The 23,972-nt window shown below is 35.8% G+C and overlaps 1 protein-coding gene across 4 annotated transcripts in view; it reads left to right on the top strand.

Annotated features, from left to right (window-relative positions):
• The window catches only part of sns (nephrin adhesion molecule sticks and stones), a 382,036-nt gene that overhangs the window by 197,910 nt on the left and 160,154 nt on the right, over positions 1-23,972 (top strand). For all 4 annotated transcript variants that reach the window (XM_074109582.1, XM_074109581.1, XM_074109579.1 and 1 more), the window contains exons 5-6: positions 5,958-6,116; positions 23,646-23,721. In XM_074109582.1, coding sequence (XP_073965683.1) covers positions 5,958-6,116; positions 23,646-23,721 — 235 coding nt within the window. The remainder of the gene's footprint in view (positions 1-5,957; positions 6,117-23,645; positions 23,722-23,972) is intronic.

Genomic DNA, 23,972 nt, shown 5'->3' with positions numbered 1-23,972 from the left:
CTGGTCGCGTCAAAGCCGAGTTCCCACCTTTGTGCGGCGGCAGGGGCGCGGAACCGTCGGCCGGACAGCAATATCCTGTTGCCGTGCTACCTTTGGACTGGCCAGTGACTTAACCCGTGTTAAGACAGTAACTGGCAAATAGCTTTCACTCTACAACCGTTGAACTGACTTGAGATAAAATTTGGTATTGATATATCAATAGAACAGAGCTAAAAGCAAGAGTCCACTCAAACAGACGTCCACTGTTGCACACGGGCCTCCCCCATAGACCTCCAGTTGCTTCGATCGGAAGCGGCCTGCATCCACCGTGAACAGCGGCTTTAACCAGTCATCAGTCCATTCATCCGTCCATCTCGTTGGTGGACGTCCCACGCTGCGCTTGCCGATCCGGGGCCATATTGCATAACGTTTCTGATGCTCGCGATCGCAATGAAATGAAACATTTCGCATACAAATTTTTGACATTAATATCAAAGGCGTATTATAAAGTTAATGATTATATTCAGGATTTATTTAAAGGCCGTCGTGTAGAAGCCTTTAGGTTGGGTAAGGTTAGTTTTATAAAAATCCTGACATATTTACAGTTTCAGAAATATGGTACAGTTGCGAAATGAATCAGGTTGTCAAACGTTAGTTGCGAAATATTAGTGAACCCTTAGATCAAGTCGACTCGCCCGTTCACTGTCCGCCTTTGCCGGAATCGAACGGGTCACAGTACTAAATTGCCAGAACATGGACACAGAATTTCAGTCATTTTCTCAGTTTAGATTTTAACTAAAGTGTACTTTGTGAATATGAAAATGGAGCTGACAGTTAAGTATTAAAATACACTTAGTTTAAGTATAGTAAGCTGAGAATAGTACTCAACTATTTAGAGCTGAATTTAGAAGTAAATACGTTTTTTTTTATTATTATTCGACTGAATGGCAAACGAGCAACTGGGTCTCCTGATGGAAAGAAATCACCACCGCCCATAGACACCTGCAACACCAGGGGGATTGCAGATGCGTCGCCAACCTAAAGGCCTAAGATGAGATACCTCAAGTGCCAGTAATTACGTCCTCGTAGTTCTATGATCAAAGGGTTCCTTATCATCTCCATCAGCCGAGCCTTTACAGCCACAATGAAAGGTAGTTCGCCTCTTGCATCCACCGGTTGCCCGCAAAACTAGCGATGTCGTAAGTCCATAGTGACATTTGCCAACGCTTCGTCTTCTGGTTCGGTTTTGAAACAAGTTCCTGTAAAATGAATATGTCGCTACACTCGAATTTTCAAGTTGACAGACATGTCTATTGTCATTACTGTTTTGTGACATGATTAGATTAGATTAGATTATTTATTCATTCAGTATAAAATTACATCATAATTTTTGTACATGTCAAAGTTACGAGAATTTATACTGAAATTGTCAAGAATACACAAAAGATTAAATTGGAAAACAATTGAATGTCACAAAATGTGAAAATTGAATAAAATAATAAAAAGCAATAAAACAATTAAAATTCAAAACAGGCAAACGATTATCAACTTTAGGCTGGTAGACCACATATTTGGCTGATGGTATATGCCTAATCCTTTTTTATTTTTATTTACGAGCGTTATAAACAACTTGTGGTTGTGCCCAGATCTTCCACCAATAAAAATAACCAATAAACCTATATTTAAACATAAATTAGCCGGCACATCCCCAATAATTTCGCAGCGTAAACTGCCCAAACTTTCAAAGGCAGCCAAAAATTGCTTACCAAACAGTTTTGTTCGAATAATGATTTATGTCTCCAATAGAAAATGTACGTTTTCTTTTTATGAAAAATCACAATAGGGATCAATGGACGGGGGAAATTTTGTTAAGATTTTCTTACTTTTGTGTTTGGGAAAAACAGGTTGTAATATTTTAAGGTTATTAATAGAGTTGTTGTTAGGCTTGGTTTTTTTTGAGCGTTTGCAAGTTTCGCTAGCAGGCAAGTAGCGTTTTATTACCTTATAATTATAATGAATAGGATGTTTGGACATAATTGATTAAGATCTAATGGTTCAATAGAAATTCCGAGGTTTTACTACATAAAATCTCCTGGGGTTACCCAAAAATTTGATCATGGTTTTTATTGACGCGGCATTATAAACCAAAATACTTACCAATAAAATAGGAACCACGCTACAGCGAACAATATTCATAGACCATATTCCACTTGAAAATGTTAACAGCTTCAAAAATTTAGGCAGTGTCATTACGACTGATTCAAGATGCGCACCAGATATAAGAGCAAGAATAGGTATGGCAAAACAGGCATTTAACACAAAAAAAACACCTACTCACATGAAATATTTGTAAGAGCACTAAGAAAAAAATCATCAAAACATTTATCTGGAGTATTGCCTAATATGGGTGTGAGACCTGGACCATGGCACAAAAGGATAAGCAGAGTTTGGAAGCATTCGAATGTGCTGGCGAAGAATGGAGAAAATTAGTTGGACGGAAAAAGTCGCCAATGAAGAGGTTTTGGAAAGAGTGGAAGAAAAGAGAACATTAATAGAAACAATAGAGAATCAGAGAGGGAAAATGATTGGTCATCTTATATGATATGATGAGTTTATAAATGTCATCTTAGAAGGAAAAGTGGATGGGAAGCGAAAAAGAGGGCGACAGAATTGATCATACAAAGCAAATAAAAGAGAAGGTAGCCGTCATCTAATACGAAACGAGAAATTCTTGTATATATATAAATATATTTCGAGGATCTCGAAAACGGCTAAAACGATTTCGATGAAATTTGGTATGTACGGGTTTTCGGGGATGAAAAATCGATCTAACTTGGTCTTATCTCTGGAAAAACGTTTGTTACCGAGTTTTAGCCCGAGCAAAGCTCGGTCGCTCAGGTACTGTCGTATAAGGAGGTTAAGGAGGCAGCTTTAAGTAGAGAGAAGTGGAGAGTCTACACCGACAAGATTGCAACTCTTAAATAAGGAAGAAGAAGAATTATAAACATCAGTGCTGAATTTCATGACTCTGTAGTCTATATCCGCGGATGATATTTCGAGATTTAATTCCTATCTCGTGGGAATATTGATAAAAAGTAGGCTATGTGTTATTAGAGATATCCATATTTCCTTTAAATCACATCTTTTACATTTGCGTCGTGTTTCAAGTCAAGCAAGACTGTAACCCACGATACTAACGCCATCTAGCGATGTTTTTCCTGACAAGAAACGTTTGGAACGTTTAAGTTAGATAATAATTGCGATAGATGGCGCCACGTGGGTTGTTCGGGATAATAGTATTTATTTACCTACTGATTGCAGTAAAACTCAAACTCTCTCTAATACACAATTGACTAATGTTGTCATTCAAAATACCGTCTTACTGTACGCATTGTAAGATAATAATTTTAATGCAAGCTCCAGTGAACCAATTCACATAGTATCAATGACTTCGGATGTAGGTTGCGGTTGCGACGTGAGACCCGAGGCTGCTTGTACGCAGATACTGTCAGCAATGAAAAACGATATGCAAAGAAAAAAAACCATTGCTCATCATCATCATATCAGCTGTAGGACGTCCACTGTAGGACATGAACTCTCACATAAACCCCCAGTTGCCTCGGTTGGAAGCGGCTTACATCCACCGTCAACCAGCGACTTTAACCAGATCATCCGTCCATCTGTTTGGTGGACATCCTACGCCGCGCTTGCCAATGCGCGGTCTCCACTCGAGAACCTTTCAGCCTCAAGGGTCATCTGTTCTCATATGACCAGCAACGACTTGCTCGAAGAATGTGCAAGTTGAAGTGGCAATGGGCGGGCCACATCGCTCAAAGGAGTCTATATCGGATAGCATACAATTATTAGTCCTATCGTTGTGTCGCATAACGTCTTTTGTCCTAAAATAACGTATGGCATACACTTTGTTCCGCATATTTTTGATTTTCCGAAATTGTTGCTCCTATTATCGTTTGTCCTAAATATTATTTGTCCTATCGTTTTATGTGGCTAAGATTCAACTGTCGAATGATTGATGTGCATAATTGTAATTGCTATATTATAGTAGGTATCGTTTAGAGATGACAAAAAAAAACCTCGAAGGCTACGGCGGGAGCTTCGCTATGCTTCGCTCCCGTCTTAGCCTTCTAACCTAACCTATCCGAGTCGGGGTGCCTCGGAAGGTCTTGCTTAATCGCTTCGCTCGCTTATGTTAGGAATATTTTCTTTTAAAGATATGGGACATGAGAAATTAAAAAATGCAATAAGTAGTAGTATATTCCTTACAGAAACTTTCCTGGTTAAGATCGCGGGAAACCGGTGGATGCGGAAAGCACAAGACCGGTCTGAGTGGAGAGCCTTGGGGAAAGAAAGAAAGAGAGATTTGTTTTGGCTCTATAAGCACCACCACTTTACAATAATCAAATAAATAAGACTAAAACTAACACTAAAACTAAGCTCAGACAGAGACAGACACAGACACAGAGCAGGAACAGAGTAACAGACACGGGGACAGAGAGCAGTGGAAGTATTGGGGGGAGGCCTTTGCTCAGCAGTGGGACAGAATAGGCTAACAACAACAACAAAACTAAGCTAGTAGCTAAGTTCGTTGGTAAGTTACTTGGGGGAGGCCTATGTCCAGCAGTGGACGTCTTTCGGTTGACATGATGATGATGATGAAGAATTTTCCTTAACTCCCTTGTAATGTGAGTTTAGTAACCGATAAATCAAGTGGCACAAGCTAGACCAAATACTACAATTGTCAACATACAAGCGTGACCATCTTTTTAACACTTTGCTGTAAACTTTCGAGCATTCCATCTAATTTTACTCCTAACCACTATGTTGGGAGTTCTTAATGATTAATAACCAGCGTTTCTCAAACCTTCATTATTATGACACTAATATATGTTTACCTCAAGATGGCGGACCGGAAGTTGGGTTCGTGATGCTTTACTTGACGTCTCATATTAAGCAACTGTAACACCGGGTCTATACATTTGCCGAATGCCGGTCAACGCACGAGACACAGTCATAATACGGTATTTGACTATTTTGTCAAATTGTTTGTATGTAGAGAAACAATATTTAAGCTACCTTTACAAATAACAAAGTTTTAAAGGTTTTACATCCCTGTTATTTGTTATAATTTTATACTGTAATTTATATGTATTTTTATCTCGTTACTATTTATTTTAGTTAATTTAAAAAAAAAACTTTCTGACAAGTTTCTTGCTGCGCATTGTTCGTGCCAACGATATTTTTTCCAAAAGCCTGGTAGTTTAAAAAAAAGTAACATGCAAATGGACACTAGGCATTTTTTATAGGTAGGTACATTATAACAAATTTAAAGTATATATTGCCTAAAACCTTTTGTAAACGAAATTAGCTACGGGCATTTTTCAATTATTTCACAGCATTTATTAGTATTAATTGTCATAAGCCGACATTTTGCCCATTATTCAATTTATGATGACACGGCTTAAATGAATAATTTATTTTCGTTTAGTTAAAAACGCGGTTTTAATTGGTCTGATTTGTTAATTAAACTTAACACAGCACCGTTTTTTGAACGAATGCCAACCTTTAATTTGTTAAAATTTAAAATACATTAAAATCGTAAAAATAGCCATAACTTTAATAATTAAGTACCTACCCTGTATTTTATCTTTGTATTTTAACTAATTGTAGTCATTTGTGGTGCTTAATTTGTATTGTATTGTAAACTATAGTCTTTTACCTTACTGATCCATTACCACATGTGCAAGACAGCTATCTGAGCGACACATAATGCATTTTCATGCAGCAATGAGTCAAAACATCTTTGCCTAGGGATAATAAGTATCCCAAGATTTATTTTGATTTATGTAGTTATAAGTGAAAATCACAAAAGCTTAAAAAAATATTTTGAACTCGTTTAAGCAAACCGAGGTTTTAAAATCAGTTTATAAGAAATTAATTTTGTTTTTCTTTGTCCACAGCTCCTCCTACAGCCGTTGAGATCACCAACCATCCCCCAAACTCAAAGCTGGAGGTAAAGGAGGGGGAGCCTGTGGTGCTGGAGTGCCAGGCAAAGAACGCGAAGCCAGCAGCCAGGATCGTGTGGTACCGGGGCAATGTGGAGCTGAAGGAAGATAAAGGTAAGTCAAGGATAAAATTAGCATCTTGTGCCGATTGACCGTGAAATACCACCCACTACCACACCATTACCGTACCACGGTGGGCCACAAATTGGCCCGCCAAGGTATTTAAATTTGCCCACCAACGCGTTTGACGGCCTTCCGACTAATAGCACAACTAATTTTTGTAGTTAGGTATATCTGAAAGTAGTGGCCCGACGCTGCCTTCGACTAAAAATTTTGCCCACCTAGAAAATCTAATGCCCAGCCTTGGTCTAGAAAGGGTGTTAATGATAGATTAAGAAGCCGTGGTGGTCTAGTGGTTTGACCTATCGCCTCTCAAGCAGAGGGTCGTGGGTTCAAACCCCGGCTCGCACCTCTGAGTTTTTCGAAATTCATGTACGGAATTACATTTGAAATTTACCACGAGCTTTGCGGTGAAGGAGAACATCGTGAGGAAACCTGTAGAAACCTGCGAAGCGATTCAATGGTGCGTGCGAAGTTCCCAACCCGCACTGGGCCCGCGTGGGAACTATGGCCCAAGCCCTCTTGTTCTGAGAGGAGGCCTGTGCCCAGCAGTGGGACATATATAGGCTGGGATGATGATGGACAGAAATATCTTTGTCTTACTCTTTACTTCAAGATTTAACACTCGTACGTCAAAATGTATATAAAAATATGTTTATTTAAGTTTAAATTATTAATTAATTTTAAATCTCATGCTAGGGGTATTTACTTTGAACGGTCATAAACACAGAATGTTTTTAATCAACCTCTTTGTATTTGCTGGATGGAATAAATATTGCCCATACAGATACAGCATTAAAAATATCTGTAAAAAAGCAGTGCAAATAAAAACAAATGTTTTAAAACCTTTTTCAATCAAAGCCTAAATGTATAAAACATGTTGAAAAAGGTCAAATTTTGAATAAATTGTATCGCTTTTCCAATAACTTGAACGTCCCAGATAAATGGCTCGCAGGGGATTTATTACATTTTTAATTACGAACTATATTTTCAAGGATCGAAAGGAATTCAAATTGCGTTCCATTTTTAACCAAATGCAATTAAATTAAAGAAAGAAAATACATTTATTTAACGCCATAAAAAGCAAACATAGGAACAAACATAGAACAAATAAAGACATACATGACGCTAAACAGGTCCCCACTCAGCATAATGGCACGGCAAGCCGTGGCGCTGATTTTCAGTGAGGACCTAATGAGTTTATTAATTAGCGTTTTCTAGTTTTTTTTCCGGATGTATTTTGAATTGTCAAACAGTTAAATAAAAGCTTTTAATACGGGCTGAAACTTGAACGTTGATATCAAAACAGTAGTACTATTTTCATCAAAAACTATAAAACACCGCACCAACACGGATCAAATTAAATCAGAATCATTGGAGATCCCGCGACGTACCTCCAATAGGGCTGTGTCAGTGTCAGTCAGTATTGACGGCACTAGATGTGAGATCCCTAGTGGATGATTCGGTGCAAAAAAATTATTACTGCACATGATAAAGAAAAACTTGCACTGAATAATTTTAAGGTTGCAATATTAGCAAGAGCTAAGCATAACGACATTTTAAATACCAAAAAGACCTCGCATGAAATTTTCAAAAACTGTTTTTAAAAGATATTGTTAATTTATTCTTATGTAGGCTTCCTTTAAAATATATTAAATGGTTGCATGCAAATGAATGTGCGTTGCGTTGCGCTGGGTCCTTTTTGTAATAAATTAGATTTGCTTTGTTTATTTAAAGTATGTCCTACTTAATTAAAATTTGGCAATAATAAAAGTGGCGGTTATTATTTCGTATTAAAGCTACTATGTTAATCGAATATAATTTATTGAAAGTGTAATTTTCTGTTATTAACATACATTTTATTACATCAGGAGTCACAAAAGTACCTACCGCAAACCAATCCAACTGACCGGGTCAATCAGGTGCTTGTTACGCTTTATGTACAACTAGAACATTAATATCGCGCGGGAATCGTCGGTTTTCTTTGTTTTCCTGAAGGTTCACACGAGAAAGAAAAAGAAAACCAATCTTCTGTCTCGAGTTCCAAACAAAGTCATCAAACTAGTTTTAACTGTACACTTATTTACTGCATTAGTGATGCAACTTTATCATTTAATTGACATTCACTCCGGTGGCTCTATTGCGGTGTTCCGTGTCAACATTGACAGATTTAGGCTCCAATACGAGCCGCGTCACTGTCAGTCTGAGTATATTGGCAATGCATTTGTTAACCTAGATGCGACAATGGTTAAAAAGCGTAGTTTAACTTTTTTATTATTAGTCTGGGACCTCTCCTCTTGATTTCTCCCCTGTGACATATGGCAGGAACTCTTTCTATTAGTAAACAAGAGTATTTTAAATCCATCCATCCAGGTTATAATAATAAAAAAAAACATTTATTGCCACTGAGAACAAAACAGGTTACACAATCAAATAAAAAAAACATAAGCTGGTGGCAATGGGCTCAGGCTCAGCATAAGCTGCGAGCAAAGGAAACTTGCAGCGCTGATTTTCAGCCTGCGCCCGTCCCACAGCGTAACAAGTTTACTCTAGAGCCGGGTAAGGCTGCATTGCTGGCATATTTTTGTCACTATCAAAAATATACCAGCAACAACTTTTTAAGAGCAAAAAAGAAAATGACCATGAAATAAAATTCAAAAGAACAGGTGGCAAGGCATCATTGCGAGTCTTTTGTCTTAGGCCAAGTGTTTGGAGCTCTGAAAATGAGCTCGGGTTGAGTTACGCGAGAGAAACGCGTCAGTATAGTGTGGTGGTGGCGACAGATGGGTTTCCGTAACCCATGCGCGCTCCCACAGTAAGGAGGTTATCACGCCATCTCCACCTTCGCCATACGCACGGGCATATCGCCGCGAATTCGCGTCGAAGCCATCGCGGGGCGTCCACTGTGTGGTACTATGTCCACTTCTCAGTATATTTATAAAAGGATGTTCATCCCCTTTTGTTGAAGAGGCACTTGGTGGACTGACGACATCGCGAAAGTTGAGAGTAACCAGTGGATGCTAGTGGCGAGTGGTCGCTCATTATGGCATTCTAAGGAGAACCAGGAGGGGGGCCTTTGTTTAATAACATCAGGAGACCCACTTGCTCGTTTGCCATCCAATCGAATACATAAAAACAACATCGGACGTTTTACGACTGATGATGATGATGATGAATTATTTATTTTATTATTCAATTCAATTCAATTCAAACTTAATTGCATTTCACGTTGTAGGTACATAGTTCTTAAGATTAGGTCAATACAAAGTCAAACGTGAACCCTGTAAGGGCACAGCAATGGCACAGCAATCGCAGTGCATGTGTAATTTTATGAATAATTATAGTATTAATAACAAATAATAGTATTGTTGGTAGGATGCACGCACCCGCCACTTCCAGTGATGTAGCGCCGAGCAGAACTAGTGATGCGCGTAACTAACATCGACAGCCAATATTTTATGCCTCCAAAATCTGTAATGTGAAATGTGGGGGTAATGGAATTTTCGAACTATTCCGCTGTTGCATGACGACACAAGCTTGGGTTTACAGAAAGGCGGTATATGCGATTTGGCAGTGGAACTATTTTGTTTGAAAATTTTGCGTAGAACGGCGCGATTGCTGGATTGATTGAATTTGGCCGGACAAAATATCAATAATTTTAAATGTTCATTCGTATACGACACATACATTACCTTAGTATTTAGTTAATATGAAAAAATATAATACGCTGAACATTTTAGTATCCTGTCGCTTTAGTCATTTGAAACATGACAAACTGAACCAAGTATTATTGTTTATCCTTTTTTGAGCTTGAAAGTAACACTATCAAGAAAGTTAAATATCATAATATCAAGTTCAACCTTAATTCTTTGTTCTCTATTTTTATCACTTGAATCAATAAACAAAAAACTACCTATCCTTTGTAAAAAGAAACCGAACTTTGATAGTTCTTGAACTAAAGCTCTCATAACAGTTTTTCATCTGAACCTCAGTAAAAGAAACATTAAATCGAGACCGTATTTTAAAACCTGTTGAGCGACTAATTACTGGATGCAATTGAATTGAAAATTAGAAAAGAAAATTGCTACTTTTGTGGACTCATCGAGCGAAAATAAGGTATTAAAGTAATTGATTTCAGATACTTCAAAGGAAAATGAAGAGTTTGAATCTGTTTCAGCATCGTAGTGCTTCTTTGTATTAAATAATAAAGTTAAATATGTTAAAAACTAGCTCTTGCTCGCCACTTCATTTACATCCCATGGGAAATTTACTTTTATAATCGTTGTTAATATAACTTTTTTAGGTGCAAAATTCTTCGAATATGTTTACAATTCAAAGTTTCTTCATAAACAAAAACTTATAATAAAAATCTATTTTCTTTGTAATATTTATTTAATAGACAATTTTTTTTGATCAATTACAGTTGATAACATTACTGTTTTTCTTTTGCTAATGAAACTACAAATCGAAGTTAAACAATATATAATGTAAAATCCTTTTGTCAGCTATTTCACAGTTGGTTGGGTTTTTTAGTTGTTTCATTGGTTGTAATATGTGTGTGCTTTTTCATAGAAAAGGCCTCCTCCAACTGACTCCACTTTTCTCTTTCTCTGGCTATAGTGATGTCCATAAGTACTGCCCGCCACAGCCTTAATTTCGTCGACCCATCACCTGAGTGTAACCAAATGTGTGTGTGCCTGATGTAACCAAAATGTGAACAAATTTATAACCATTTTGATTTTGATGAAAAGTGTAGAAATCGTCTACAAAGTAAATACTTCGTATTAAAAGAAAGTCGACAGAATCACATTTTCCAATTTGCTCAAAGTTATCGATGAAACCCACACATCACTAATTACCGTTCTCCATTCAAACACGTCAATTGTGTACTAATTGAAATCGAAAACTTGCTTAATTAGTAGACATCGGAGCGACATTATTGGCTTGCGATAAACCAACGCGAGCGCTTCCAATTTATCGAGCGGTTTTATAATTGGACCCCTGAAAAGAGTAACTGTGGAATATGCACTTTAGATATCACATACTTAAATACAGCATACACAAGCTATTTTAAAGTTAATCCAAAAAAAATCTGCTCATTGACCCCCATATAAATTATTTGACCTATTTTTACAAGCTTTTATTAAACTTGCCCTAATCCCTGTTTGTTATTGTTGTTGTTTTTATTGGGTCAAATCTTGCAAGTTCATTTTGACCTACTTTCAAAATGGCCGGATTGACTTACGATAATTTATAATGGTGTACAATGAATGAATGAAATCGCCAGTTCTGTTAGCTTGAACTTGGCTTGACATGCTACCTACCGCGTGTATAGATGAAATGAAGCAGATAGATAGATAGATAGATAAAAAACTTTAATCACAAACATGCCATGACAATTGTAAAAAACAAACGATTCAAATTGTTACATATAAATTAAGTTGTCACGGCACAGCCGGGAAAAGGCGCCGACTCAGCATGTGCTGCGACATTGCTGTCACAGCAGCACAAAAGCTTGTGCTCGTATTAAAAATGAAATTTTTAACAGAAAGTTATTTGTTCTATTACCGATTTGTGTTCATAACAGACAGCTATCTCTCTCTGTGTCTATGCTTAGGGAGCACTATTATAGTTAGCTTATTTATATGTTATGCATCTACCTATCGATCTGTTTAGATTTGTTGTGTATGTGTTGTATGAGTTAGTTTAATCTATGTCTGTAGTCTGTAGTCTTGATATTGCTCTAATCTACTGTAAATTGCACCATCTGCTAAAAGTACCTTCAAATAAGCAAAATTAGCCTTATTATATTAGTGTAGATATTATATCCTCTCATTGTGAGAGGAGGCCTGTGCTCAGCAGTGAGACGTATATAGACTGAGATGATGATGAGATATATAGGTATGTAGATGCAAAGTGTAGATGATAAAATTGTGGCTCAAGCCAGCCTCATCACTTATGCATGATCTGGAAACAACTGAATTCTGAAATCGTATAAACTACCGTTCCCCGAATTTTGCAACTCCGAGAATCATTTTCTACCTCTTGCTCTCTGAAGGGGGCTTCAGACGGAACCCTCGAGGCAGGGTCACGCCGGCAACTGTGAAAAGGTTTTCTTTAATAATAGTTGCTGTTGTGAAATTACTGGCACATAAGTTACTTTATCCTATTTCTCTAGGCTTGCGACGTGTTTGCAATTGGTGCGTCCAAGGGTTTTCATCTACTAATGACCAAGTGCCATTCTGCTTATTTACTATCAGATATTCGTTTAAAAAAAAACTATTTATTTCAATAAAATTTGCATAATTAACTGCATTAAACAAAGCTAATAATCTAAGTATTGAGTAGCCTGTTAAAAAAAATAGTTTTTTTAAATGAACTAAAATAATTTTCTTGCTCACCCGCGACCTTACGATAGCTAAGCTTATGCTAAATATGCGTGTTCATAGTTTTTTTATTTAAGACTAGATCTAGCTCATTTTTTCAAATTAAATTTCTCGTAACTTATTTAAAAAAACATTCAAACGTTGCGCTATTCTAATTATTTATTATGTGAATGTAAATAGGTCGCAATGGGCACTTTTACAGGTCATTTTTATAAACTACTAGCGCTTTCGGAAAGACCATCATTGCGAAGAAGAATGCGCCGCAAGAAACTTGGCAGAAAGTAATTTTTTTATCAAAATAAATAAAAAATAATACTTAAAGACCATAGTATGAAATAAAAGAAAAAAAAATGAAAATAATAATAATAATACAAGGATAATGTATGGTGTCCCTTAGTTATAAAAGTAAAATTAAACATGTTAACTATATCTACGTTCAGTGGAAGTGTAGAATGCTTCAACCGTCGTAAATAAAAAATAAAATAAAATTGTATAGTCTCCCAATGTCATAACATAAATATAATTGGATTCTGAAATATACATTTCAGGTCAAGTAACCATTAAACTTTTGGATTTCGAAGGCAAGCTCACGTCTGCTGCCCCCAAATCTTAGCTCACCTGCACTCATGTCATGCTCTAAAGCAGAGCGGTACCGAGGGCATGTATCGCTTCCGTTTCCATAAGCCCTATGGGATCGTCTTAGGAACTTCGACGTCGCGGACCTGTGACTAGAAATTAAACTAAAAATATACAAGTTTAAAATCTATAAGCTTAACAATACACATAAATAAAGCAAGAGGAAAAATTATATAAAAAAGAAAAAATAATTAACCAAATAGGTGCAGCAGCAGCAAGCAGTTCCACTTTACAGCATTTTTAAGAAAATAAGAAAGAAATCGATTGCTTTTTACAAAAAAAAAACACTAAAACCATAAAATAATAAGTGCCGTTTACGCTGCAATGGTTTTTGCGATGAAATTCCCCTTTTTACATAAAAAAATACACAAAACTTAGCTACCTACTCTGTAAGATTACTTCCGTAGCGGCAAGATGAATGTTTTTACTTCAAATTTCCATTTAGATCTACAGCTTTAAAAATTACAGACTTATATAGGATTCAGTAAGACATGCTGCTAACTATCCCTCGGGAATTCCCGTCGCTATCCCTTGGGATTAAAATCGTTAGCATACATAATGTTACGGAATATCTTCCTCTTATATGGAGTACTCTTCAAGAGAGGACCCTTGAGTTTAGGGTCTAATGGGAAGTAGGACGAAGTAATTTGGTGCTTTACCTGGAATTGTGAATTTGGGAGTTTTTGCCTTGGCAATTATTCTGAGAGTTATAAGAATGGTTATTTGTCAGTTTTAAAAACTAATATAATGTTATTAAACAGTTCTATTTAGTTTCACTAGTTCTTCTCTCTTAGGAGTTCTGAAAGTTAAATATGATAGTGGCCAAAAGAAAATATAACAGTTCGCAAGAAGCTATATGTTGAATTATGTCTTTAATGAAGACTCATCTTATATGAACTTACTTAAGTTGTAATGTCATAATTTTTTTTTTTATTCGACTGGATGGCAAACGAGCAAGTGGGTCTCCTGATGGTAAGAGATCACCACTGCCCATAGACACTCGCAACACCAGGGGGATTGCAGATGCGTTGCCAACCTAAAGGCCTAAGATGGGATACCTCAAGTGCCAGTAATTTCACCGGCTGTCTTACTCTCCACGCCGAAACACAACAGTGCAAGCACTGCTGCTTCACGGCAGGATTAGCGAGCAAGATGGTGGTAGCAATCCGGGCGGACCTTGCACAAGGTCCTACCACCATAATTATAAGCCGGCTAGCCGTTACCCGCGACTCCGTCCGCACAAAACTCGTTTATCGCTATCCCGCGGGAACTATGCAATTTTTCCGGATAAAAAATGTTCTATGTCCTTCTCCGGGATTCAAACTATCTGTATACCGAATTTCATCGAAATTGGTTCTGTGGTTTAAACGTGTAGCAGTAACAAACAAACAAACAGACTTACAAACTTTCGCATTTATGAAATTAGTAAGATTTCTTCAACCGTTTGTCTTACAATTTATTTAGGTACTTTCCAGGTTTCACACAGTTACTATTAAAACTGGTTTGGCAAATATATTGCACATTTACGTTTGAATTTCGTTACTTAATAATAAATTTGTTAACATCTTTGTTAAATAAAATATAGTTACGTTTTCATCCAGCCAACAAAAAAATTTAGTAATAACTCCAAAAAAGCATAATAGAATATAAAAAAAACTAATTACTTGAAGTGAAAAGTAATACACAATTGTCTGTAAACTAGGATTTGCTCACAAAATTACAAAATACTACCAAAAACATTTCTCTGCGAGTCTACTAACTTAAAAACTTTGCTGAAATATATTACGTTCAATTTTCAATCCTATTCATGCGACTTGTCTCTGTGCCAAAGTGTTTTTAAAACTTTTCTAAAATATAGGAATTTCAAATCGAACGCCAGGAGCTTTTCATCCAATTATTTCCTATAAGTTTTGACATTGGGATTAAGCTATATGTTTTTTGGATTTGTGAACTAATGTCCAAATGTAAGTTAGGTAAAGTAACACAAGGCTTTTATTGGCTGAGAATATATCAGCAATAGGTTTCCACTAGGTGAACGACATCGTGAGAGTTGCGGGCAACCGGTGGACGCTAGTGGCGAGTTGTGGCGTTCTAAGGGGGAGGCAGTTGTTCAGCAGCGGACGTCTTCCGGCTGATGATGATGATGATGATACAGCTATAGGATATTTCACGTTTTTTAGGGTTCCGTAGTCAAAATGGCAAAAACGGAACCATTATAGCTTCGCCATGTCTGTCTGTCTGTCTGTCCGTCCTCAGCTTTGCTCAGGGACTATCAATGCTAGAAAGCTGTAATTTTGCACGAATTTATATGTAAACCTATGCCGACAAAATGGTACAATAAAAAATACAAAAAAATTTTTTTAGAGTACCTCCAATACACGTAAAGTGAGGGTGATTTTTTTTTCTCATCCAACTTTTTAGTGTGGGGTATCGTTGGATAGGTTTTTTGAAACCATTGCTAAAACGATTTTTCGATTCAGTGATTTGTTTGCAAAATATTCAACTTTAAAGTGCAAATTTTCATTAAAATAAACGATGATTTGAAAAAAATCAGGATGATAGCAAGTATATGAAACCTTCAAGGAAAACTATAACGGTTAAGTTTGCTTGAGAATTATTAGTAGTTTAAGGAGTAAATAGCAGCCTAAGGTATAAAATATACCTAAACTTGGAATATTCCGTACAAAATACGAAATCCTTAGAAAAATAATACTTTATTTTTACGTAATGGCTACGGAACCCTTTTTTGGGCGTGTACGACACGCTCTTGGTCGGTTTTTTTATTATAACTACTTAGTGCTTATACGCATCTTCGTGTGCGTTAATTATTAAGTAGATAAATAATGAAATAGAAATTTCAGTATATATTTTTCTAAATTTCAAAAAGTTACATTGTGATTTTTTATTAACGTTGGATTATACATCAACAGTTTCAAATTTTATGGCTCAAAAAACAAAGCGGATGAGATTTCGGGATCTTATCTTCATCTTGATATAAAATTTCATCCAAATGCGCCCAGCAGCAGTGACAAACAAAGGCACACAAACTTTCGTTTTTATTTGATTAATAGGATTTAAAAATCTTTTTAATGAGTTTAAGAATAGAACTTATTATGTTCTAAAATATGGACAGTTTTAATTAATTGTCTATCTATCGTTTCGCCAACAAAAGTTTGATCGAATTTTTCATTGAAGAATCACTTCATAATTTGTATACTTACTGACAACTATTGACGAAACCTTCTGTAAAATTAAAACTCGCTACAGAATATTTTCGTCTCGCCCGGTGCTCAGAATGATATTTTATCATAATTTAATATTCAGAGATTATTACGTCTGCTGGGCTCAATTTGATACTTGAAATATTTATTACATAAAAAGCAGTTTTTCGCTTTGCCGTTGCTAAAAGTTTTTTAGACATTTATTTTGTACCAAATTTGTGAACGTCTTTTAGATATACTCCTTATTTTTAATATGTTTCTAAGTACTCGTTAGATTATATTCCTTTATGCATATATTCAGCATTAGTTCACTTCAAAGACTGTATAGTAGCTTCCACAATTTTTTTTACTCTTAAACTCACTCTTTGTCGGACCCTAACTGATTGCTCCTCTCATCTACTCAAAGGTTGACTGGTAGAAGTATCTCAAAGTTTGTCAATTGTGTTTTGTTTCTTTTCTTTTGTACAATAAAGAGTTTACATACATACATACATACTTCATAAATTGGTTATTATAATGTTCTTCAAGAAAGGTTAAAGATTTTATTAATTTCATGATAATTTGTAATCGGTGATCAGCAATTACTTTTTCTAATTCAGTAATTGGTGACGATCACGAATAAGTCGTAATTATAAGGAACTAAGTATTTTTTTTATTTTTTTAATGTCGAAAATAACTTCTAATTTAAATTCATTGCCACCCCGCTAATGGATTAGTCAGTGAGCACATATAAGCCCTTTGAATGACAGTTTAATCAACAAAATTTAAAAAAAATATACGTAAAAGTTTTCACTTTTATTTCTAGTTCAGTTTAATAATTAACGCAGAGTTACCACGTATCCATGTTATTGGTTTTATGAATATCATAAACTATAATTAATCAAACAGTGTGTTAAGTGAACGTGATATTTCACCTATTGAATTCGATTTAGGCTTTAATATTTTTAAACTGATCACCAATTCAAAATCATTATGTATAAATAAATTCAAATTCAAATCATTTATTAAGTAAAACGTCATTTTTTAAACTACCAGCGTTTTCTAAAAGACCATTATTGCCAACAAGAATGCGCCGCTAGAAACTTGGCAGAAAGTTATTTTTTCAAATAAAATAATAAAAATAAAATACTTAAAAACTACAGTATAAAATTAAAGAAAAAATTAAAATAATGGTCTGCGATCATGAAATGATAGTAGATTCGTTCGTTTGCAGCTTACGTACCGTAAACATTCAGCAATATCTAACGTCAATAACAGATCGCGATATTGAAATCTACTGCACGAACAGTACTTCCTTTGAGTGCCATAGGTATTTCAATTTCGTTTTGGACATAGCTGTTCACGGACGAACATACGAGAGGCTTTGTTCTTTAGATAGTGTCTGGTGCAATGGTTGGTCAGGTTAGATTGAATTTTTCACGAGTCGCGGATGTGCAATCGAACAAACTGATTAATGTACCAGAATGGAACGTTTTCATAATCAATTTCACTATGATTTCCTTGTCAAAAGTATGGGATATCAACATGTCATTAGTAGCACAACGTTTCCTCCCTCGTACCTACATAATTCACTTTAGGCACTGGTCTCACCGAGCGATGAAACGATTGGCTATCGACTATTTCTGCTCAAGAAACGAACAAAAGATATAAGATCCTGTGTGAGTCATATATTAATAGTTGACCAGCGATCACACTGTTCACACTGTCGGCGAGAACTCGTCTTGCATCTTTTGTCACAGCGACATATAAACTCGCTGAGCTATAGATACTCGCTCAGCGATGTCAGCTTACGAGCTAGTCGAGTGAGCGAGTAATCGCTTGTCGCACGCGAACACTCGCTACAGCCGAGCGACAAAACTGTTTCTCGCTGCTCGCCCACTCGTCTAGTTACTCGCTCTACTCGCTTCTCGCTCATCGTCGGCGGTGGGACAAGTGCTATTCTACTGGGTACTATACAGAATGCGTTGTTATGAATTGCTTACAATCCATACTTATACTTAATATTATAAATGCGAAAATGTGTGTGTGTGTGTGTGTGTGTGTGTGCTTGTTTGTCCGTCTTTCACGTTGAAACGGAGCGACGGATCAACGTGATTCTTGGCATAGAGATAGTTTATGGGCCAGAGAGTGACATAGGCTACTTTTTATCCCGGAAAAATGCACAGTTCCCGCGGAGGGAACAGCGCGCGGTAACCGGATTCCACGCGTGCGAAGCCGCGGGCAAAAGCTAGTACAATATAACATAACCAACAATAAGTTGAAAACCCCCGACTTTGTCATTTTGATGAAACATGTCTAATAACCATTCAAATCGGTCTACCCGTTTCCGAGCTACGGTGCCACAAACAGACACACAGAGCGGTCAAACTTATAACACCCCTCTTTTTGCGGCGTGGGTTAAAAACAGAATTAAATATATATTTAAGTGGGGCTCCCATACAACAAACGTGATTTTTTGCCGTTTTTTGCTAATGTCTTATGTTGTATGGATAATGGTACGGAACTCTTTGTCAGCGAGTCCGACTCGCACTTGACTGGTTTTATTACGTATTTGCAACGAAAACCTTTCGATCCTCAAACCAACAAGTGTCCCTTTGAAAAACGACACCTAGTCTAACTCAAACAAAAAAAAAAAACTTTTCATCTCCACCCCTTTGCTTGCTCGAACCGAACTCCGAACTTGTTATATTAATGGAAATACTTTGACAGCCCCCTATAGTTCAGAGTAATCATAAAACTTTCTAACTAATCACCTGTGAGTCAGGTAGCTAAACTAATATTCAAATTCATTGTGAAGAAGTAACTACTTGTAATATCTAAGGCGTGTTATAAAATTTTCATCACACTTGCTCGTAAACAGTGTCGTAATATGCAGGCTACCTTGGTTGCAACCCCCCAAATAAAACCTTAACCTTAATGTGCTTGTCATGAAATCCGTGGTCGGTAAATGAGTCATTGCCCGTACTAGAATAGGTAGGAGCATCGAAATAACAAACTGATCTATTTATTAGGTGACAGATCTATCGATCTATCGATCGCTAATGCGGATCGGATCGATTCTCCTATGGAAGCCCGAAAACTTTTAATCCTATTTTCACTACCACTAATTTCATTAGCCCTAAAATGAAAATGCCGAATTTTTAATTTTCCTAACTATTCATTAGCCCTAATTTTAACATTCCGAATTTACGTTATATTTAATTTCACTAGCCCTAAAATCAAAAAGCCGAATTTTTGATTTTCCTAACTTTTCATTAGCCCTAATTTTAGCATTCCGAATTTACGTTGTACCTAATTTCACTAGCCCTAACATCAAAAAGCTAAAACATTAATTTTCGTCAAATGTATTGATTGGAACACCTTAATTTAGCAACATATTGAATAGCATCCATCCAACCTACTTTCCTAGTGGGAGTTATCTTGACTGCTATAAAAAAACCTAACTTCTGAAACTAACCTCTCTGAGTCGCTCCTGCTCCAAACCGTCTTGCTCGCTCGCTTCACTCGCTCATAAGAATTATATTTTATCTTTAGTACAAGTAAACATTAGGGCTTATAACTTTAGGTCTATTAATCTTTAGCAATAATCATTATTAGTTTAAGTAATATTAGAGCATTAAATATTTAGTACAAGTAAACATTAGGGTTCGTAACTTAAGGTCTATTAATCATTAGGAATAATCATTATTAGTTTTATTGATATTAGAGCATTTAATGTTTAGTACAAGTAATCATTAGGATGAAAAACTTTAGGTCTAGTAATCAATTCGGACATAGAAGTTTAGCTGTCATGATATTAGGGCTAATGAAAATTATATCTAACGTTGGTATGCCTAGTGAAATTAGCTTTTATGATATTCGGTCTAGTGAGAGTGAACCGATCGGATCGCATCCTCGCACATCTCTGATTGAAACGCAGCTTGGGTGCAGGAGCAAGCATAACAACACAAACATACTCACAATCATTTGCGTTTAGTATTATTAAGATTAGTACAATGCTACTGAAAATTTTACTTTATTTATTAAATTCTTGTTTCGTTACCAGTCATAAAAAAGTTAGTTTCTCGCAAAGTTTAACTCCGCCTACAGCCGCTTCTCAAAATATTTTTCTGGATGAAAACAGAATTATATCAAAAACCTCCACTATTACCTTTCAATGTGAACAAGTATTAAGTAATTCCACGTAAAATATTATTGTGCCAAAGAAATTCTTTACTAAAATGTGCTCTTGAAGTCGTATACGCGTCCTAATTTCCAAATACCTAGAAAAATCTCTAGGCTTAGAAACTATTATTTTGTTAGGTAAGTATGTGTATTTAGTTTGTAGAAGAAAACTAGTGTGGTCGCCAAAAATGGTCGATAGGTACCAGTAATAATTTTTAACACATTTGGATGTTGGTAACGGTCATAACCTCGTAAGGCCCATCGTCCTAATTTTAGGACATTCGTCAAAGCTAATTGGAATGTCCTAAGTTGTAATGATCAAAATTTGACGTGGGCTTTACGGGGTTAAGTACGAGTTGTGGCAGTCTAGTGGTCTGACTTATAAATTGGTACCCTCTCAAGCAGAAGGTCATGGGTTCGAGCTTGTTCTCGCACCTCAGTTTTTCGGAATTCATGTGCGAAATAAAATTCCATTCGAAATTTACGACGAAACTTCTACAAACTTGCGAAGCAAAATAATGGCATGTGTTTAATTCCCAATCCGCACTGGGCCCGCGTGGGAACTACAGCTCAAGCCATATTCTGAGAGGAAGCATATACCCACCAGTGGGACATATAAAAGCTGGGCTTTTAAATCAATTTCTTCCATCAGCGTTTTTCAACCTTTTTCAATCCCCCCTTAACATCTCGTAACGTTAACAGACCCTTATAAAATATTTTCTTCTAATATTCATAAAAAACTATTTTATTTTTATTTTGGTTAGGTTTGGTTTTGGTTTGGTAGATAGATAGATATATTTATTTATTACCTTTGGAAAAATACGTTATAAACAAATGTCAGGTAATTATAAAAAAATCACAAAAGAATAGAATTTACAATGTAAAATTAGAGTAAAATTAAATAATAATATTAATGGTTTAAGGGTAAAAATAAGAATATAAATCTATACCAAATTTATGAAATACGTATAATGAGCAACCAATTAAACAAACAATAAAATAATTAAAATGTCAAGACAATAAAATTAAGCATAAAACAAAAAACTGTGACAAATGACAACCGAACAAAACAAGAGTACAGAAACAAGGTCCATAATTTTTTTTAATAAAAATGAAGCGCAAATGTCAACATACAATTTCACCGCACTCTTTTAAAGCGTACAATGACTTGTCCGGAAGAAGTTTTTTATTGTGTCAAATGTCTCATCCAAACATTCATCCTTTAAGTCCGCGGGTAGCCGTTCATAAAGCCTAGTTACATCTACGCGACCCCTGCGACAAGACCACAGGTTGAGAACCATTGAGTTACGTAAGGTAAACGTCCCAGTGCTCGACACGCTAATGCCCAATAGACGACACCCTGCTGTCATCTCTATTGCTAATGACATAAGATTGAAGATGCCAACTATTGGGACAGTGGCACAATACATGTAACACTAGTTATGTGTATTGTGACAGTGGCGACCACTCGTACTTACCTTAATTGTAAATATATTTTATACTAAAAAGGTTGTAAAAACGATTAAAACGTCCAATCCTAAAATAAAAAAATAAGTACTATTATAATGTACTGCATTGCTGTTGATGCCCCAAAGAAATAAAATAAAAAATAGAAATAAAAAAAAATAAAACAAAAATGTTTAAAGTTTTCAGTAAATTACCTTAATATTAATGTAACTTTTACATAAGCAATGAACTGTAAAACAAGTGGTTCGGTTATAAATTAATAACTAGAACATAATTATAAAACTTTTTCCCGCGACTTAATCTAAACTTTAAGTTGGATCTTTGGTGGAAGCTCTAAACTTTATCCACAATATTCTATTCTAAGTTATTCATAGAAATTAAAGTTCAAGACATCTGCGAAGATGCCGTCTAGATAATACAATTCATTTTAAAATGACAATTTGTTTTTATTAGCAGAACGCAATCCATATTTTCTTTAAGTGCGTTTATACCTGCTGAGCTGGTGACGTTGCATTATTGTTAATTTTTCTCGATTATTCCATAAAAATTTAATGAAAATTAAAAATGTGGTCTGATAGAACTCTTCTTAATTATATAAGTTAATATTTCTACTCCAATAATTATTCGTGATATTCTTTAACCGTACCGGCTCGGGTTGCTGTATGAACGACTCCGGCAAAATGGCTCGTTTTATGCTCTAGTTTGAACAAGTGTTCCAACAAATTTTTTTTTTTTTTTTCGAAAATCTGTGCAGGTTTTGTTATAAATAAAAAAAAACAGTTTATTGCAGACAGAGTCCATATAAGCGTTAGTAGGTACATTATTCACTTAAAAACTATGTTAGTAATTATAAAATATTATTATGTTATTATTATGTTAATATATATATTATATATATTTTTTTAATTTAAAAATCTGCCACCCTGAGGAACACCTGGCACAAGCACATGTGCTCGTACCCAGTGCCTCAAGATGGGACAGTCAGGCTTTTCGCTATGACCCTCAGGATGGTGTTAATAAGGTGTATACATTTTACAAACTCGAAACTCCAAAAGGCGAAAATCTAAAACCAATCAAAGAAAATTATGAGTCTAAATGTCCGATTAGGCCATTTAAGTACCTGTATCAGTTATCCATTATAATCAACGAGCTTAAAACATTTTCCCCCAAAACGTGACTCTCCTGGCAATTTGTAATTTTTGGGGTTATACGCTTTTACTGGCCGGCGGGAAGTTACGTTTGTGGTATTAATGTTCTCATTTTAATTGGCTTTGAAATTGGTTTTATTGGAAAATTATTTTATTCAACTAAAACAAATTTACTGTGCCCACCCGCGACCTTATGATAGCTACGTTTATGCAAGAAATGTTTGTTCATGCAGTTCCTCCACCCCCACACTGTAAGAACGCAGATCACACAAACCCATCTATCACCACCACCCACAACTCTGACGCGTTTCGAACTCAACCAGAGCTCGTGTTCAAAGCAGCACAACCGTTCACCATGCCACTTATTGGTTGTTCTTTAATAGTTACACTTTATTTGAACGTTATCCAATTTTATGGAGTCCTCGAGAGTTATACCAAACGTGATCTGTATGTTTAAATTTACCTATTTCAATATGTAATACATGCTTTTCTTTGTTACAGTATCCAAAGAAGAAATAAGAGACGTGGAGAGTCAAAATGGAAACCCGAAGGCCACGAGATATACAACTATATCCAGGTAAATCCTTAAGCTCGCTATCTTAAATATATAATACTTTTACAATTCAATTTCTCTGCTCTTTACTAGGCAAATTTCATTATCTTCGAATATTCGCAAAGACTACAACGTGATTTTTATTTACGTTCATTTATACTCTCTGGAGAAATCCTGTGAAACTGTATGTATTTTTTTAAAAACTATAACACTATATACTCGTAATCCTATTAATGGTTTCAGTCTTTATTTTTCTTTTTGTAAATCGTTTTTCT

This window comes from Choristoneura fumiferana, chromosome 29, assembly GCF_025370935.1.
Source record: "Choristoneura fumiferana chromosome 29, NRCan_CFum_1, whole genome shotgun sequence".
Classification (NCBI taxonomy): domain Eukaryota; kingdom Metazoa; phylum Arthropoda; class Insecta; order Lepidoptera; family Tortricidae; genus Choristoneura; species Choristoneura fumiferana.
Note: the sequence above shows the minus strand (reverse complement) of the source record. Positions and strands in the feature narration are given on the sequence as shown.